The 20,915-nt window shown below is 37.4% G+C and overlaps 1 protein-coding gene across 1 annotated transcript in view; it reads right to left on the bottom strand.

The window, feature by feature from the left end:
* The window catches only part of ddx11 (DEAD/H (Asp-Glu-Ala-Asp/His) box helicase 11), a 42,963-nt gene extending 22,141 nt beyond the window's left edge, over window positions 1–20,822 (bottom strand). The window contains exons 1-14 of the mRNA XM_088646980.1: window positions 20,492–20,822; window positions 19,214–19,353; window positions 18,058–18,288; window positions 17,721–17,807; window positions 16,910–17,061; window positions 12,408–12,456; window positions 11,622–11,729; window positions 10,720–10,807; window positions 9,286–9,488; window positions 5,905–6,057; window positions 4,988–5,034; window positions 3,053–3,132; window positions 2,031–2,072; window positions 715–782 (exon numbers count right to left, since the gene is read on the bottom strand). Of these exons, the coding sequence (XP_088503106.1) occupies window positions 715–782; window positions 2,031–2,072; window positions 3,053–3,132; window positions 4,988–5,034; window positions 5,905–6,057; window positions 9,286–9,488; window positions 10,720–10,807; window positions 11,622–11,729; window positions 12,408–12,456; window positions 16,910–17,061; window positions 17,721–17,807; window positions 18,058–18,288; window positions 19,214–19,342 (1,437 nt within the window). The 5' untranslated portion in view covers window positions 19,343–19,353; window positions 20,492–20,822. The remainder of the gene's footprint in view (window positions 1–714; window positions 783–2,030; window positions 2,073–3,052; window positions 3,133–4,987; window positions 5,035–5,904; window positions 6,058–9,285; window positions 9,489–10,719; window positions 10,808–11,621; window positions 11,730–12,407; window positions 12,457–16,909; window positions 17,062–17,720; window positions 17,808–18,057; window positions 18,289–19,213; window positions 19,354–20,491) is intronic.
* Between the last annotated feature and the right edge of the window lie 93 nt (window positions 20,823–20,915).

Genomic DNA, 20,915 nt, shown 5'->3' with positions numbered 1-20,915 from the left:
GATATTCAATTATAACATTGAAATCAAATACAGCGAAATTCCAGGCTGTCGCAACAGCACTGTTCAATTCCTTGGGGAAAACCCTTCAATCCACTGTTTCTTTATGCACTCAAATATACAGTATGAAACCTAACAAATTTAACATTATTTACCCATTTCTCTTGTTGCTACTGTGTTAGGAGTTCAGTCAATCACAAATTGTACACTGCAGTAAAGGTCAATAACAAAGCAAGTGTTCTCTACCAATTGTATTGCAAGGCCCCCTACATTAAGGACCAGACCTTGCAGGTAATCATGTTTTTTGTAAAAAGCGTCAATATGAATTGTTTCATACAAACAATATAAAATATTTGCATAATGCATTGCACAGACCTGGTTTTCTATCTTATTGCTCATTCGCACTTTTCAGAAAATGAAAGTCTTCAAGAAACCAAAGAGCCACTACATTTTACAAAGAAAACATTCATTAAATTAAAGTCACTATAGAAGTTGACAGTAGTCACTTTACATACGACTAGTTTAGACAGCCAGATGAAATGGTGATGTGACTACCTCACCCAGCTACATATCTGTTAACATCCCACTACAGAACACTTCTTATTAATAGAACATACAGTATGCAGGATAACTCTGGCACCAGTCAAATAAATAAGTCAAATATTAAACACTAGCAAAGTTAATTATGCAATATTTATATATTATCAATGCACTTACCTTGAAGAGGTTAATATTATCAATCTGTGCTTTAGACAGGAAGTTGTTAATAGTCTGCAACTCTGTTCCTGTGTGCCAAAAAACAATAAAATAACAATAAATAATATTTTTTTAATTTCTGCTGCTTTAATTTTTCTTGAAACTGCATTCACAAGAGCAGATGGATGCCTAAATCTAGTGATTGAGGAAAGTTTGTAAGTAGTGATTAACTTGTTTTAGCTATTGTTTATCTGAACAAGTCACAATAAATAATTTGCTCTTTCCCTTGGATTAAACAAAAAGGTCAATTTCTATTGTATGTTGCTCTACACCAGCTGTTACTGTTCACTCCCTTGCCACTTTTGTAAAAAAAAATCAAATGAATGTGATTGCACACGTAACAACTGTTATGCACAACAATCTAAATTCAAATAGTGCCATTATGGAAAAAATATTAAAAATACATTAAAGAAAAGTTGTCACTGTCAATGAACAACCACATTCTTTCATTCTGCATTTTAAAAACAGCAGAAATCTCATATCAGCACTCACAACAGAAGATCAAACAATTTTTTTCTCAATTTTTTTTTTAAGCCATGAGAAAAGAAAATATTTGACAACTAGATTAAATAACATTTCAATTGAATAGGAAAAACCCAACAAAACAAATGTCCAGCACAACTCATTTACTTTTTGGCATGAATTATTAAAAAATAAAGTATGAGTGTACCAGGCACAAAGTTTTATATACATATAAATGTACATACATTTAAATTCACTTTCATGTTTCCTTTTATACATCCACCAATTTGGAGTAGGGAAATGTTATTCATGCCTGGCTCAGAAATGCAACCCCACATCTGTGGGAGGAAAGAACAGTCTTCTTCAAGACGCCACAACCCAGCTACTCATTCCCCCCCCCCACAAACTGCAGTCCTTGCAGTCAAAGTTAAACTTTGGATGCGTTTTGCTCTTTATCTTGTTTCTGCTGAATTCCCTGCCCTTTTGTTGTTTTTTATTCCTTTTCAAGAAGCCTTTTTTTACCATGGCAAAAAGACACCTCAGAGCTGCAGAGGAACATATCAGTGGTACAGGAGATCCCACAGGAAAAGCACTGAGGATTGCATCTGGCTCACAAAAAGCTTACTTTCCATTTCATTCCTTCCAGTTCATCTTGAAGAAACCAGTTCAGAGTCTGAATATACGGTGAGCAAACATTACAGGACAATCTCAGCAAAGTAAACTGACAGTGAGAGCTGTAGAAACAAGCAGGGTAAGATATCAAGAGAAAAACTAAGACAGAGCCACTGTTTTAATCCTCCAGCTATGATTCTTACCTGCGGGTATTGTCTGTGTGTTTGGGTTTTGCCCTGTTTTCCCTGAATAAATAATGAAAAAAGGTTAAGGCAAATTAATGCAGAGGAAGCAAACACTTATGGCACAATTCTTTCCATACTGTATAACATTGCAGGGTTAAGGATATTGTTTTAGGAATGGATCTTGCGTAAAATGGGATCACTGGTAAATGCACTGAAATCATTTGCACTCTTCTGACTTCATGTTTTCACAAAAACAAAAGGCTGGTTGCTTGTTAACTGCTTTTTTTTATACTGGCTATCAATAGCACAATAGAAAAAATAATGTATCTTATGCAGTTCAAATGTTCCTCTATTTAGACGAAAACCAAAAATCCTCTAAGAAAACTTAAAACAGTTTAAAGCAGAAAAAATAGAACACTAAGCCCTTTATATTGCCCAGTGTTTTTTCAGCATGTCCTCGGAAACTGCATACATTTCATATTGATCAGTGACTCAGTGTCAACAATTCCCTTCCTAAAGGAACGTTTTTAGTTAGTATGTATGAAGAGGAAAGACTCAAAACCTAAATTGCATTCCACTGTTCTGGTGAGCACGAAGCCATTTGTTATCATATTTTAAATCTAATTCACCTGTGGCCCTCTTGACTGCTGGTTCTGCATTTATCTCTACTAGCTATGAGCAAATAACTGGAAGGATCCATTTTCCTTCTCATTGAATTCCATGAGTGTTACAAATCCCATGCTGTGTTACGAAACCTTTCATTTAAAATGACTGCGCGGGACTTCAGTACAGTATTTAAATTAATGGTTTTCATTTGTAAATATAGAACACATTACAACTGCACATAGAGACACAAAGTTACAGCAATCAGTGGTTAACAAGTGCTTGAGGATTTCCAGTGCTTTACAAAAGCAGCAATATTTTTTTCCTGCCTGAACACTTATAGTTTATCACACAGTGTGAAGGAGTGCTGAATCTCAGCTGTTCTGAATGGGCACCGGGCAGCGCCAGAGCCTAGCTGCTGCCAAAAAACCTCTTACCTCCCAGCATTCGAACCAGACCTTCCACGACAAACAGGATCTGTTTGATGTACATCAAGTTTTTGGCTTTCAAACGATTTCTGAAAGCAAACAGATTTGTATTTAAATGAAGTTCCCCCTAGCATTGCCAATGTTTCTTAACATGAATATGTTAAGACATCTACTGTATACTCCAAGTGCTTAAGAAGCAGTGGCCTGACAAGTACACAGACTTTCTGTAAACCACTGGGTTTTACACTACAAACAGGACTGCAGGCCTCTGAGCTTAAACCAAACTCTAGATCGAAGCCCACTTTCTTTTCAGCCAGCTGTTTCAGTTTTTATTCTCATCAGGTTAGATTACACTGCCACCAAGTGCTTCTAATTGGGAAGTGTCCACAAACTGGCAGTAACAGTGACCTTCATGAAGGAAATTCTAAATTACTTTGTTACCCTCAGCAGTTATACTGTGACTGTGCCTACAAAAAGCTCTTTTTAACATTTACATTAACATCACACAAAAAAATCTGAAAAACAGGCAAACCAATTTTCAGCTGTCCCTTGATGATGATGATGTAATTGCTTTATTACATGAGTATGTTTCAAGAAACTGTAATATGATACACAAAATACCCAACAGAAACAATATAACATTTACTGAAATAACATTCTAAAGAACAGTCTAAATAATATAAATTAAGTCTAAATTACACAATAAATGCTTTAGAAAAAAAGGTAGGACTTTAAGCAAGATTTGAAACTTTTGACAAATACAGAGCATCTTATGAATCTGGACAATGGCTTCCATACACATTGTGCTGTACCGGAGATCAGGTATTGTGTGGTTTTCAATGAGTAAGGAGGATCTAATAATAATTGCTTACACTTATATAGCACTTTTCTGGCCACTCCACTCAAAGCGCTTCAAAGGTCGTGGGGAGTTCCCTCCACCACCACCAATGTGCAGCACCTGGATGATGCAACGGCAGCCATAGTGCGTCAGAACGCTCACCACACATTAGCTATCAGTGAGGAGGAGAACAGAGTGATTATTAGGAGGCCATGATTGGTAAAGGCCAATGGGAAATTTGGCCAGGACTTACACTTACACTTACACCAGGACAAGAGTAGGGTTACACTCCTACTCTTTTCGAGAAACGCCCTGGGATTTTTAATGACCACAGAGAGTCAGGGCCTCAGTTTTACATCTCATCAGAAGGACAGCACCTGTTTACAGTATAGTGTCCCCGTCACTATACTGGGGCATTATGACCCACATGGACCGCAGGGTGAGCGCCTCCTGCTGGCCCCACTAACACCTCTTCCAGCAGCAACCTTAGTTTTTCCCAGTTGGTCTCTCATCCAGGTACTGACCAGGCTCACACCTGCTTAACTTCAGTGGGTTGCCAGTTGTGAGTTGCAGGGTGATATGGCTGCTGCCAAAAAAGGTAAGAGACTCATTCGCATACCAGTAGTTGAACCTGGGCCACCGAGGTGCAAAACCAGGAATCCTAACTGCTAGACCAAATAAGAGTACCACTATTAAAGAAAATATATATTAGAAAACACTATTAATGCTTAGAGAAAAAAAAACACTCAACTAATTTGTGCTTCTAAATTAATTGAGGACCCCATAGCAAAGGATCAAGATATTTATTCAATTTTGTTTGTACTTGGTTTTGCTTTGAATCTGTGGTGTATGTTATTTCTATAGAAAATCTTAATTGCTACCTCAAAATGTCATGACTGCAAGCTTTAAAAGAATAAAATGTGAAAACTAACAAGTGTCTGAATATTCTTGCAAGTACTCCTTCATTGCACACTTTTCAATATGAAGATTCTGTGCATCCAGAGTATTGAATTTAACATGTAATCTGTAATTCCTTTAAAGCTCTCAATCAAATGCCTATAAAACAGACATCTAATGTTGGCTGGTCAAGAATAAGACATACTCACCTGTAACGCTCCATATACTGGGTCAGCTGAGAATGAGCACAGCAGAGCTACAGTAAAAGACGGAAGAGAATGAAATTCACTTACATTTTTTGCTTGTTTGGTTACATTTTGTTCTGTAACACCTCTAGATCTATTTTGTTCTATTTCATTGAAACATATATACTTTCATAAAAAAACTGAGCTGTCAAATGTTTTTTGGATTTAAAAAATCACGATCATGACAAGTGGTAACTGCAGATCACACTTTAGAATACCAATTTCTTCTAAACTGGATGCAAAGAGCTACATACTGTAACTAACCTCTCAACTGCAGGTTTGTTACATCTTTATTTTATCTAGATAAACTCGAGCACTAGCTTCTGGGTAAACAATATTTTTAGACTTGTAGGTCAAAGCAAAGCATTCTTTCTGATGCAGCAATATAAATATTTTAGTATGGAGAGTTACTAAGGAAATGCAAGTTAAAATAAAATGCCAATGTGGGGAAATTGCAGAGGATGTTTTAGTCTTAAAGGAAAAAACTGCAGCTGGTGCAACAAACACCTGACATAGGTGCAGCAAACGCCGAATCACAAAATCTTTCATCTTTCAAACTATAAAGCCAATACATTTCAGTTTTGCACAATGCAGCAGTGTAAATAATTCTTAAAACAAGGAAAATCATTTTGTTCAGTACATTTCTGAAAGGTATGCAAATAAAGTAAAATTGCGTTGCTTTCCCTCAGCAAAGCTTCCCTCACAGTATAAATATCAACCTTCTGTGCATCTGCATAAGGCCCTGCACCCAGTTCCATTCTGTGCATAACGTGTTGCACACTTTATCTGTACTTCACAGCTGCTCATTTTGGTGCAACAGGGATCTATATCCTTTACAGCTCCATCACTGTATATTCCAGGTGTTGTCGGTATCTGTGTACCTGCGCGCCTGTGACCTCCGAGCTGTAGATGCAAGTGATGGTGTCAATGAGGTTGTGGGCCTCATCAATTATCACAACCTGGTCCTTTAGTTTGATCCCAGAAGCCCGGCGCGTTGACTCATGCAGCAGCGTCTGATAGGGCAGCACCACCAGCTGCAGCAGGAAAGGAAACAGAACTACATGTTATGGGAGCCCAGGAATAAAGAAAAAAGTCGTCATGAAAGGAAGGAATTGTGGTTACAAATATGGGACAATCAGAGAAGTTCAAGCTTAAAAATGTTCGATACAAAATATAAATGATAGCAAAGTGAAAGAGGATTATTTCTTTTTCCATATATGAAGGTGAGAGAGGAAACAATAGCTTATACAGTTAGTTCCTGGGGAACTGTAAGAAGAATTAGACTAAGCAGAATCAAACCTGTTTTTTAAATAAATACGGTTTATTAATTCAATGATAAATCTCAGGTATCTAGAATACATTATCTATCATTTTAAATATATAAACCTGTAAATTTGCAAACATTTTTCCAACTTAAGTGAATTTTGTAATTTGGGAAGAAACTAAAGTTTCTTTAACATGTCTAATCATGTGAAAATACCAGATTTTGAGAAGGCTTTCAACTCAGTGTGTTCTGAGGAAAACCTCAAATGAGAATTACACAAAAAACAGAAAACCAAAACAAGAAAAACCACGAAATGCACACAGGATGTAAGCCTGTTATTTTTATATTCATATCTTATGTCACATAATTATGTTTTCAAGCGGTAGGCTGTTCCACCAAATGTCGATGCAAAAATCAAAACCAAATGTTTTGGGTGCAAAGCAGGTACAATTTTAATTTGGTGAAAAAGCAGAAAAAAAGGAAGGCAAGTCCCAGAAACAGCCAAGGTATTCACAGTAAGCTATGAAGAAACACCAATAACAGCACATTGGTCTACGCCCCCCCCCCCCATGTTTACTCAGAAACCTCTCATGACCTTCCTTCTGAGGTTGAGAAAATCAGCAGTGTCTCAGAACTCCAAATAAAACAGACTTCCATAGACTTTCAAAAGCAAGCCCCTCCTCCATCTTGCATAAAAGCATCCTTTGATTTGAAGCGACACGTTTAAACGCAGTGCACAACTCAAACTCAATTATTCCTTAAGCACGAACAACTTCATATTCAACCGGTTAACATTTTCTTATATCACTTCGCATTTGATTTAGATTCTTATGCAAACTGACTGCTGCTGGCAGAACAAAACTGCACGTGAATATGTTTTGGGGGAAAAGAAGGGTTTGGGGAAAAATGTTAATATGATTAAAAAAGGTGATTCAGTGAATTGTTGTTTTTTATGTCTAATGTCTTCTTTAATTACAGTAGCAGTAATCTATCAGTACACTTTTGTTTTAAGTGTATAAATGGTGCTTTTTACATCCATTAAATACAAACCTATCAGTTTTGTAATGGAAAAATCTCTACAGCAGAGTGATCTATAGTCACACTAAAAGAACAGCATTTTCCTGAAATCTGGCCAAAAGTATTTTGTGTCTCAATCCATAAACCACTGCACAAACAAAAAAGTATATTACTAAACAAAAGTGATGTTGCACCACTTCATAAACTTGAGAGAAAGGTGATGAAAACGTTAATAAAAACCTTTGAAAAAATTAGTCCACCGCTAAAGCAAAGCTATCAAATGTGGTAACTAAAGGGGTTAATAGTAGGTTTATAATCTGCTACAGGTCACATGTTTTTAAAGCTTTTTTGGCTGCAGTGTAAGCACTTTGTAGTCTGATGTCATCAGATCTTAAAATATAGGTAAGGCTAAAACAAGTGAGTACTTGGGTCACTTCTGAGAAAAAACAGGTTTTTGCTGCAAGTTGGTCAACCAGTAAGCAGTACTCTTCCAGCTAGACCAGAATTTCCAAAGCAGTTCCACAGAATGGTTACAGGAACACAGTTGTCATAGCATATGATGTCCTGTCCTGACTATTTGGTTATTAAAGATTGCACTGCATTTTTTAAAACAGCAGGGGTTAACCTGCTGCCCAGGTGTTGCTCAGGGAAAATTCCACTCTGGAATACAATCTGTTTTCTCCACAGTCCCCCCCAATTTAATTGATGAAGCAATTTTTTTCCATTGTTTCTCTACGTGACCTGTTATATGAAATCTAGTTAATCAACACCCAGTCGGCAAGCCCACACAGACAAGAAAGCACCGCACGATGAGGAATACAGAGTTTCACCTCTTTACAGACATTCAACTGTTGGTTTAGTTTAGTAGGTCAGGGGTCAATGGCTCTGTTCTAGTCTTAATATATATGTCTTAAATCATAAAATAGCCTTGCTGAGGGAACAGAGAAAAAACATTTGAAATGAATGGCTTACTGTACATTTAGCAAATATTCTGGTAGTTTCTAAACAACTGTTCTATCTTAATATACTATATTAACAAAAATATTTGGATCCTCTCAACCTTCATAAAAGCAACAGATTGTATAACTGGTCTTGTACTATGTAGAAGGGCTGTTTTAATTCGAATCTAGAGATTACTCCTGCACTATAAAATCAATCAAAGGGGAAAGCACTGAAGACAGGGAAAATCAGTGCTTTTACGTCACAAGAATACATTAAATAAAACTGTAGGATACAAAACATTAATATTTAAAGTGTTCATATACACCTATGATGTTAATACCTTTACTTGTTAGGATTCCCAATGAGATGTATTTTTCCCCATACGATCCCAATTAATATAATGAGATTGGTCAGATCTACTCTAGAGGTCGCAAGATCATATTCTATGAGGTAGTTTGGTCTTTTAAAGAAGGAGCGAGAAAAGTTCACCTCCGGGAAATGTACGTTTACATTTATTTAAACAAATTTAACAAACATTTATAAGATATAAAGTTTATGATTGTCTTGCAGAAATTTCAGAAAAGGATCTAATCACAGTATATTACTTGGGGATTCTGATGATGGTAAATTATGGTGGTACTAATGATGGTCAATTATTACTTTTCAGTAAGGAGTTTATATTATACAGTATGAACCTTAAAAAAGGCTTAGAAATCCACTTTTTTTTACATTAATTAAAGTATCAGCAGCTTTTTGATAATTAAAACAAATTCTTTAAAACTGCCCCTTTCTCTTCCAAACTTCTCTGAACCGTTTCACTTATCCGAATATGAGGACCTGCTTCAAGGTTGCCCATCTTCATTCAGTTCATAACATTACATCCATCAAGCAGCAGGCTAAAACTAATGTGTATCATAAACACTAGTGCAATTCTCCTGCAGGTAACAAAACTCAGGAAAAAGACTCCTGGTCTGAACGGAGACAAAGCTTAGCTGCTTAATCTCCCTGTCCCCTGGGATTTTCGGGTTCGCTGACTCACCTGTGCAGCAGGGATGGCCAGGCGGCCTCCATAGTAAGGACAGGCCTTGGTCTCCTTCCCCAGGGCCGCCAGCTGCTCAATGTCCTGCACCTTTACCAGAATCTCATCGCGCAGCGCCTGCAAGGCCTCATAGCCTGAGAACGGGCACACTGGCTTGGCCGCTCCCCGCCTCCTCTTGGGCTCCTGGACCTTCTCCGTCTTCTCTGTGGGGGCAAAGGATGGAAAAGCTGGCTTTGTCAAGTACAGACATTGAGAAATGCTCATTTCAAAAATACAAAGTATCGGAGGAGGCACACACAGGACTGGATGGAGACGGAGCTGCATTTTCTAACCATTTCTATTCTTTTTATGTCTACCTATAATCTATTTACTATTGTATATTAGCTATATAGTTATATTATAGTACACTATATTATTACATATTAGTGTAATATACTAATATTATACTATTATATAGAGTAGCTGTAAGAATTGTGCCTAGTCTGCGATTCATTCACAACTGTACTTATGTGCTTTAGAAGGTAAGGATGAAATAATAAGGGTGCTACTTATTTCATGATAACGTAAAACACATTTTGAATGATAACTCTGCACTGCGAAAACTCTTCTTTAGCTTATGTAAAAATGCTGAGTATCAAAGACAGCTTGTGGAACAGTTTTGTTAACCAGCACAATTCAGGCAGGCTGTCACATTACCCATAAATGTCTTGGATACATATAGATTTGTATATAAAAAGTTGCAGATACACCAAAAAGAGTGGAATATGGCACAGTTTCACACAGCTCTCTGCTTACATTCAAAAATACATATCTGTAATTTTAACCTTTATTTCATTATTATTTTCATATATAAGGTAAGGTCATTTGCATCCACAGAAGAAATATATTTTTCTCTGAGATTTAAGTTAATTTTTGCTGTGCTCACATCATGTTTTATTATATTACCTATGCACCTATCACAGACACAGTAATCATAGTGTGAATACCTATTTTCGATTTCAGTTTGATCATATACTGTATACTTGCCTAGCAAAGTCTATGCCATAAACCCTAGTGTAATTTCAATTGGAATTAGAACTGTAACTATTTTAAAATATGAATTTTAAAATATTAATTTTAAAATAAATAAGAAATGGAAATAAAATGTATAAAAGCAGAAATTGACCTATAACCCAATTAGATCTTCCCTGTCGTGGAAAGACGCAAGCTTTACAATATAAAAAAGTTAATAGATTTTAATTCATACACTGAAAGCTGAGATTACAAGAGATTTAAATCTTTCTTTAGAGGGACTTTGGAATATATGTTTGCAAGACATTTAAAAGAAACTGGCTTCCATGTACTGTAGCATCAATTCTCAGATCAATTCACTGGAAGAGAGTTTTCTTACTGCAAAACCAGGCGACACTTGTGCAGAACCCTCTCCCTGCTCACCGTGCTTGTTCTTCTGCATCTCCATGCAACGATCATTGATGAGCTGGACACTGCTCAGTCTGCGAACATCTTCATTGATGCAGAGATTCTACGGCAGAGCAAGAAATACCACACCCTCAATCCCTTCCATTTCTAAAACACACCTCTCAACTCTTGAACTACTGGAAGTAGACTTTTCAATCTATCAACTTGCCAAAGACGTATAATCCATCATACACAACATTTTAATTTTTTAAAAGCAGAGATAGCTTTCTGACGGCTGCAATATCTCAAGGATTCTTTAAACAAAACCGTTAAACTTTACATTTTCATGCTTTTCGATTTCAAGTACAACACAACCAAAAACATTAGAGGGGCCTGAGTGTATTTCTGCTGCATATTTGTAGTCAAGCTATTTTTGGCACCAGTTGCTCTGGATCACATTTCATTCAGCACAGTAATGCTTGTAACTGTTGTATTAATGAAAGGAAATGCTGATTTGGGTCTCAAGTCAAACATCAACAAAGTATAACATAAACCTCATAAATAAAAATCCACTTAAAATGTACTGACTCCAACTATAAATGATTTAATCCCACCCAGCAGGGGAGTTCCCACATGTAGCAGTGTCATGTGGTTTTTGTTTCAAACGAGTCAACACCTGCTGGGCTAATTGTTTGATAACTTGGAGATAATTAACACTGCTCCTAGAAGTTTTTAACAGGAACTGTAGGTACAGTACCTTGTTTGAAACACCTTTAAACTGCAATCTTTACAAAGGCTAAGGAAAGGAAGAAAGGCTTTTTACAAATAAGAATAAAATGAAAAAATGGGTTATTCCATGAAATATTTTGGAAATCTCCAAGGTAACATTTCATCTGGAAAAGACGTTAATAGCGCTCTGCAGCGTTTGATGAGGTTACCTGCCGAGAGGCTAGCGACACCAGTCGGATATCGCTGGCGAATGCGCTCTTTTGAACTTCTTGAACAAACTGGGCTAGCTGAGAGTGAGTACGGCTGCAGTAATAAATCTGTGGGCATGGAACAGAGAAAAATGCTGCTTATACATGAACAACCAACTGGTCTCTTATTCTTTAAAGGGTTACAGATTGTTTTGCATAATAATCTGGTTATTCCACATCACTGGAAAATATACACTATGACATTCAAGAAAATCTCCTTCCAAAAAGCATTAGTGTAAGAATTAGACTTCCAGCACCTACATTTTCTGTTCTCCATAAATTTTGTTAATTATCACACATTCACTGTTGTTATTTTATCTTAGACTATTGCTAATTTTTCACTATTTGAAATTAAACTAAAACAAGGCAAATTTCCATGTTGCCTTTGATATTACATATACAATCTAAATATTTTATATAATACTGCATATAAGAATTTGGCATTGTATATTTCTAATTAAAAGTGCCTATGTAAGATTTTGAGAGCAGATGGAACCTAAGAACAGAAAAGATTTTAACAGGAAATTTGTAACAAGTGAGAGGGTACTGAGTCATAAAGCCCTTGGCTGCTTTGGCAACCAAAATTAATCTATAAAGGGCAATATCAACATCAAAGAGAATTAATTCGGACTAAAAGTAAGCATTTCAACAAATGGCACTCAAATACAATACATAACGGGGGATATAAAAATAATAAAACTACAAAACAGGAAAAGAGCATAGGGATGGTGAGAATTCTTCACAAACCTTGGTCACGTGGTCTTCTTCCAAATCATCATCATCCTCATCTAAACAGCTGCATAGGAAATGACAGTATTAGTACACCTCTTACAGACGGTACACAAAAAAGAACAGTGTTCATACTAATATTCAACAAAATATATATTCCTTATTTCAGACACTTTTACTCCCTAACAGCAATTTCAATGTTTTCAAACCTGTGCTGTAGAATTCTTGCATCTCCTGACAACTATCAGCTTGGCAAGTCTCACAGCAACAAAGAGGACGTGCATACAAAACCACAGTGATAGTGTAGGTCAAATTAAGAATTACTTAAAAATGAATCTTTACAAAAAAGATTAAGGGCAATAATGAATGCATCATGCTAGCAAGGTCCAAATAATGAGGACCGGACAAATGATAGAATATCAGATCTTAAAATGTTGTATTCCAATATATAATTTTACTTAAATAATAAAACAACCAACGGGCTTGGAATACCCTGCAAAGTAAATTTCAGTGGGCAATATGATAGTCCAGAAATAGGCAACAGTTCAGATTTATTAAACAAAGCAGAAAAACAAAATATTAGAAGTCATGGGGCAGCCAGACCCAATCTGACAAACAATGGGCACAACACAGGGTACACCCTGGACGGGACACCGGAGCCGGTTTTCCTAGAAGCCAATTAACCTGCCAGCATGTCTTTTGATTGTGGAAGGAAACAGGAGCATCCAAGGAAACCCACACAAAAACAGGGAGAACATACAAACTCCACATAGACAGCATCCCAGAAACTGAACCTAGGGCTGAAGCACTGTAAGGCAGCTAACCACTGCACCAACACACTTCTCTTCTCTTAGTATTAGAACTAATATTTACAAATTACTATGGATAGCTGGACAATGTTCCTGAGCTTAAACATTATGTCAAGTTTCTGTGTAATTACTAAAATTGACCAACTCCTCAATACCCTCAGATATAAATCTTTACCTGGAAAAAAATACTATTCGAGAGTATTATATTCAAAAAAGTGTTTATAAAATATCTCAGTCTCAGGTAAGCCAAGACTCTTAGTTCATACTACAAGAAGACAATTGATCATCATGCATGAATGCACCCAAACATAAATAACACTGGCATACTTGTAAACAGAATGTCCTGGTGGATTTAAACGAGAAATGAAATATTTTCACAAATAATGAAAAATCGTAATATATTCCCTAAATTAAATCAGAGTCCCATCCTTCCATCAGTTTACTGTGATGCTGAAACTCTCTCCATTCAGCTTGTCTCTCTTTCTTTCCTCTTTCATCTTCTCTGCTCCTGTAAACTCAGTGTTGAAGATATCAGCTGGCTCCCAGTTCTAGGTTAAAAGGTGACAAAAGATTTGGTAGTCGCCTATAAATTGGGATCAGTTTGTCTTATCAGATAGTTCTGAAGGGTGAAAGCATATAAAAACACCCAGTTAAATTAAACCAGCCCCATAACTGCGTCTCTTTTTAAAATAACAAGTAATGGAAATAAGATAATATGGACAACCGCTGAGTAAACAAATTAATAACAACAACTGCTTCACACAAGAAGTCAAATCCATCCTTCAAATGGCACAAACTACTTAGAATCTGGATATGTCAAACATACTGTATGCTCTAAAACCTCACATTAACATTAAAAGCGAGTAAATTCTCAGGCACACCAGATTCCTACAACTTCAATTGAAAATATATTTTTTTGTCTGAAGAAGGCTTCTAATCCCCCAACTATTCAGTTTCAGAAATTTCTGGGACAAATTAAAGAGTAACTGCTTCTTTTCTGATTCCTAGAACTGATCAGGAGACTCTTGTAACCTAATGTGTGACCTTAATAAATTATACTCACTCCTACAGTATGTTAACAACCTGGAAATTGAGTGTCTGGACAGAGAACCCTGAAAGTCTGTCTGTTTTCCTATATTGATAAAAAAAATGTAATAAGTAGTAAGTTTAATTATCCTTTGTGGTAGCTCAAAAAGATATAGAAACCCATTTAGTCAGATCTCACGTCACAGACTTCAAAGTGAACATGATGTACTTCAATGTTTCCTTTCTCCAGAATCCGAGACGGATCTGACTTGTTTTATCCAAAACAAATTTGTGAAAAGATTTTAGCCTTTAAGATGCTGCACATGGTTATCAACTGACCATTAAGCAGTACAGAACAATCTGTGACTCATTTTAAACATTTTAAAAAACATTAACATTCCATATCTCCACAACTCATAGCTCAACAGTCCCATTAAATCACAAACGTAGCTGTCTTGGTATTTTTATAGTCAGCTTAAGCAGGCCAAACTGAGAAGCATGAGAGTATTTCACCACCTACTGGTTATTTCACAAAAGGGTGTTTTATGTAAAGACAATCTTAAACTTCAGAATCTAAGTATAGACACAGCTACATACAGTAGATATTGGCAAGAAGCATACAGCTGCTGCAGCATTATTCCAGCCTTAATTCTAGTTGGGTTGGTTCATTACCATGCCCATAGATTATATAGAAATTATAGACCTTATATTTTTTTCCTGAGATCTTTAATTTTATACATGAAAGCAATTGAAATGGATAAAAATGAAGTGATAGTTTCACCAAATAATAACTTTGTATGAGATGCGCTTACAATATTTAGACTGGTATCTACATTTATTACTGGTTACATCTTGTGGAGCTTTTTCACAGGCATTTTAAGGACCCTTCCTGCAAAACTACTGAATTTTCTTGGTGCTCCAGTTAAAAGATTGCATTGTCATGGAAATATCTTCTTTACAGTTAAATCATCATCCCTTAAAATCTCTACTTTTCAGCTGATTTAATGTGCAACTAAGTTGCATGAATGGAGTTATCCAATGTATTCACAATTTTCTCTGTACAAGTACTGTTATAACAGTCTAACATACTGTACACCTTTTTCATTTTCTTAACATAAATCTGATCAGCATGTCTACTTTCCCAGGGCATTTAAATGTTCCTCTGTTTTGCATGAGTTTTTTTTTTCCCCAATTGGAGCTGACAAATCTTCCAAGATTCCCAAGCCATATTGAGACAAAGAGTACCATTTTAAGAATTTTAAGAACTACTGCACACACATAATAGTTTTTCTTCTGATTTACACTGACTCCAATCGCTTCAGGTAATTGTTACGTCACACACAGCATCCGCTTTTGTTACAACGCTGTTGCACTTCTGTTGCGGATTATTGCGTTACAGCACTTAGGTGCCTTGCGGGTTTTTTGTCATTCTCTGTCTGTTCTTAGACTTGGACAATAAAGAGCAGACGTGTGCCTCCGCCTTACTCCCTGTTTTTCCGCAGTGTAACAGTAATACTAATAAAAAAATAAATGGAAAAAGAGAAGCTGCTGCAGTTTTAATAAGGATTGCTACATAGGGGACAATCAAAGCATTCATAATTGAAGGAATAAGTTTCCTACTAGTAAAAAAGCATATAAAATCTATACAGGGGTACAAATTATTTTTGTATGACACTACTATTATACAAATAGCTCATATGCAAGATTGTTATGGAAACACTGAAGTTTCTAGGTTAAATTAAAAGAATAAACTGCATTATAACTGAAGTACATAGATTTATGTATCGTCACATATGATTATATCTGATCAAGTACTGCATCTGTATTTTTCCTTTATTATATTTAAACTTCTAAGCATATGCTTTTTCAAACTGTCACCTTTCATTCGTTGTCTCTCTGTTCCTACAGTGATGCTAGATTGAAAGCGGATTTGAGCACACTCAGTTGCTGCACTGAAGGGAAATTAATATCAAGTGAATGTCCCACACTTTAAAAGTGTACGTCAGACAGTACGTCAGCAGCATGGTGTTGCAGTGGTTAGGACTGCCGTCTCGCAGTGCTGGTTCCCAGATCTGGGGTGTTATCTGCTTGAGTTTGTTTGTTCTCCCTATTTTTCTGTGGTTGTTCTCCAGGTTCTCTGGTTTCCTCCCACAGTCCAATAGCATTCTGGTAAGTTAATTGCCTTCCAGGGAAATTAGCCCTGGTGTGAGTTTCTGCGTGCCTTGTGTCCGACTGGCCTCCTGTCCAGGGTGTACCATTTATTAGATATAGAGGTTAGAAAATGGATGGATGTTAGCTACCTCCATCCACATACCCCTGGCAAGGATGACAACCCAGAGCCTCTCTCAGAAGCACAGAGACAACGGCCTTTATGGGATATCTGTCCATCACAGATTGCACACAAATGCACACACGCAGTTAACTCCCTTTAACGCATTTCGCGCATCTAAATAAATGGGAGAAAATCCATACAAAGAAATCACAAGCTCCGCACAACAGCTGCCCCCATCGAGAATTGAACTCATGACCCAGGAATCATTGTGCTGCCCATCATGTCACTAGGTGCCCCGTGCAAACAACAATTGTTGAGATTGTGATCCGTCACACGGGATTTTAAAGAATCCCGGTTCTTGGGCAGTTAAAGGACCCTGATCTAATCCCACAGCCCTTCTCACCCCAACCCACCTTCTCTTCGGCACTGCATTATCATCGTCGCTCTCATAGACGGCCACAATCACCTCCTCTTCCCCTTCTTCAAGGACGTCACCACCCTCCACAGTCAAGGCCTCCTTACTGAGCTTCAGCAGGCGAACTGCCTCTTCATCCTCACTGTCTTGCTAACACCCATGGAGGTTAACATTCATTAGAGGCAATGTGACTCCAGATCTGTACAAAGGGCTACACATTGATTCCAGATCTGTACAAAGGGCTACACACGTGCTACCCTTTACTGTTGCAAAACAGGACTTGCACTCAAACATGCAATACAAAAACAAAATTAAATTTGTATTACTCACATTTAACAGCAGCAATGCTGCTCAATATCATTAACTCAAAACATTGGATAAAGTGTAATTACAGTAGATATTTATCAACAGGACATTTTGCTAAGATGATTTAAGACATTAAAACGAAGAAGAAACAAAGAGAATAATATTTTACCTCCAGCATTAACTGAAACCCAGAAAAACACATTTTTAATTCAAGTGACTTTAATGGACAATGGTTCTCCTAATCCATCTATGACCAACACATTAACTAACTCAGTGCCTCCCTCTGTGTAACACACCCTCCCCTTACTCAAGCAACACCAAAATAGGTTTTGGTTAAACAGCTCTGAGCTAGAATGACAATTATATTAGTTATTAAACAAAACACACGGAAAATATTTTCTAAAGATATGCTTCATTAACTGGCACAGAGAAATGAGCAATAAGTGTAGGCTTTTGTCTAAAGACCACTCCTGAGGAGCTGGCAAATCCAGCGACAGTCATACCTTGCGCTTCATTGTGTATTTGAGCTTAGTGTTACGTCGCATCAACTCCAAACGTTCCTCCCTTCTCTTCCTCTTCAACTCATCCTCCTAGACAGAGAAAAGAAAATCAGGACATCTCCTCATGTAGTTTCTTATGTAAAGTGAAAACAGATGTCAAAGGAAGCTTTGATGCTTCAGTCAGTCAGTCCCATTGGTATTTTGGCACTGCTAACAGACGCAAACATGCCTTGTGGAACTGATTATATTTTTTACTAAGAAGTTCCTGATCTCATTATTCCCTAGAGAGTTCCCAATCTTAATCCCTTTAAACTGTTTCTTCAAACTTTTTTATTAATACCTTTAATTTGCTGACCAGATCTCTCTCCGCCTTCTTCTGCACGAAGTCTGTGATCCAGTTGGGCTCTGCAGAGTCTGCGCTCTCCTGGCTCTGGGAAGCCTGTTGGCTCCCTGCAGAGCTGTCTGTAGCAAGGTCCCCAGACTCTAGCAGGCGAGCTGTCTCCAGCCTCTTTCTCTCCTCGTAGTCCCTCAACCAGGTGAGGGCACCACAGATCAGACTGAGAGACTTCCCCTGGAACACAGAACAAGTGGGTCGGAAGCTTGCTCAGCTTCAAAAAGATTGAGGGTGTAGCTTATTCATCTAGCAGCTCACCGTGCAACTCACAACTGGCAATCCGCTGAAGATTAGCCTGGCCAGTAACTGGATGGGAGACGTCCTGGGAAAGGACGAAGTGTAAAACCAGGGTCCTGACTCTGCGTGGTCATTAAAAATCCTAGGGCCCAGGGTGTTTCTCAGAAAGATGAGGAGTGTTACCCCGGTGTCCTGGCTAAATTTCCTCCTGGCCTTTACCAATCATGGCCTCCTAATAATGAATTCGTGAAATAGTGCCGCTCATTCTTAGTTATACAGTAAATTCACTTCCTCTTTATTTCCACTTGTGTCCTTTGGTTTGGGTTTCACTGTTTATTGTGAAAAGCCCACTTGGGTTGACTTCATCAATGCATTTTAATTAGCAGAATTCCCCTCTTTCAGGAACAGTATATACCCTTTTTTTAACCTAGATACTTCAAACTATATTATCCAAGTGAGAGTCCACAGGCAGCCTATTTAGCAAAATGTCTTTATGTTGAATATGTGATATTAAAGATTATATATTTAATTTAGCTGACATTTATTAAGCATGACCCATGTATACAGTATAAAGGGAATAATGGAATAACCAAAATCTATGTTTTATGCAGAATACATCATATATTGACAGTCCTTGAAAAAATCCAAAAAAAGATTCATAATGAGAGACCTCTGAATTCACACACTGGAAAGCTTACTCTGTCTCAACATTAGGACCTAACAGCAATTCAGGAGCTGACAACATTGTGTATCAGGCTCACTTTACTGGAGACAAATAATGACTGTGTGAACATGTCAGCAACATATAGTTATTATTCTTTGAGCTTGACAGGGGTAAACCATGGAAATAAGACAATTAACTCACTGTTCCAGTAGGGCTCTCAAAAATGCCAACCTTTCCTTCATCTAATGCAGTGTACAAAGCCTCCATGAACTGCTTCTGGATGGAGTATGGTTGGTATGGAAATGGGAACTGTATAGGTCCATCCGCCATCTTGAAGCAGACTGTGTTAAGAAAGAGAAGTAGCACAGAAAAGAAGCATAGAAAAAACACATAAATCATACTTTATTCTGTCCTCATCCCCATACAAGGAAGCAAAGGGCTTACACATTTTGAGTACAAGTGTACAGAGTACCCCATACTGCTCTAGTAGAACTGCACACAATGACACAGACTCCCAAGAGGTGGTCCACTAAGTAGAGGAGTCGGTCTAGGATTGTACAAATGTTATTGGGTTTCTTGTCTCATGACTGTCAAGATTTACACAGGAACTCTGTACTAGGCCACCACTTCCAGAGTAATCAGCACTGTTGGATAATTACCCCTGGCACAGAAACAAGTTCCTCCTGGAGAGCTTTCTTGTATTTTCTGTCAAGGGTTAAACATCCTCCACTGAACACGATAACCAGCCGATGCCCAAAACCCAACTCACACCACCATAGACTTTAATGTGTTCTAGAGATGGTCTAAGAATTCAGTCCTACCACACTGCAACAGTATAGTGAAACCTAAGACAACAACGTTTTCCAGGAAACGTTTGAAAAAAAATGTCTCTGTGCTTCCAGTTTTGTGCTTCCAACAAATGCAGCCTCAATGTTATCATAAAATTTTAAACATGGTTATAATGATAAAAAACTAAAGATCCATAGTAATTACTCCGTTGAAAACTATAACAAAACTCGCAAGCAACCCCAAGTATAAAATAAACTTACATATAATCGCCTATACTGGTAGTAAAAGAAGATAAAAAATAAGATGAGAACAGTCATCAGATGAATGGATGCCTTAAAGTTCGGTCTAATTCTGAACCGGATCAATGACCAGCCAATCACCGCTCGTGTGACGTCAAGATCGTCCAATCACTGACTGCAGGTCAGACATCAATGGCAAGATATTACGTTTAAACAAGCAACTTAGGTGTTCTAAAATTAAACCCATTGTTTAACATTGATTTAACGAGAAATGATTAGTTCCCTGTTTGTCTTCCGTTTGTCTTCTATGGGTAAGCAAACTCAATTACCAAATATATAAACATGCATAAAATCCACCGCGATGATTGACCAATTCACCACACAGCAATACACGGACATAACTATACTCAGCTACTTGTAAACGTAAGGAATAATCTGTTGAAATATTCACCGAGTAGAGTGCAGTACGATAGCCGCTGTTCTTGCTGCAGGGCTCAAGCTGTTGCAAAGAGCGCGCCAAGTGCTGGGGTAAAATCAGCCAATCACAGACCCCCGCGATGAACGGAAAGGCTCAGATTACAGCCGGGTTAGGCAAAAAAGTGTAAGTCATTACCCCCAACAATTAAACATATCAATGATTTATTCAAAGCATTCATTGGAATCGTTTTCTCATCTCACAATTCATATGAATAATGCCCTGTGTTGTTACACATACAAAAAATGTATGTGTAATATATATCGATATATCGTTTTCCTTCTTTTCCAAAATGAACCATTTAACGAAAAGGGAGTGTCTACAAAGTTTTAGATCAGGTAAATGAATTAAGTCCTTTAAAAACATACCTATTAACTGCTTAGAATAATGTTTCGTTTAC

This window comes from Lepisosteus platostomus, chromosome 9, assembly GCF_059453375.1.
Source record: "Lepisosteus platostomus isolate fLepPlt1 chromosome 9, fLepPlt1.hap1, whole genome shotgun sequence".
NCBI classification, from domain to species: Eukaryota; Metazoa; Chordata; class Actinopteri; order Semionotiformes; family Lepisosteidae; genus Lepisosteus; species Lepisosteus platostomus.
Note: the sequence above shows the minus strand (reverse complement) of the source record. Positions and strands in the feature narration are given on the sequence as shown.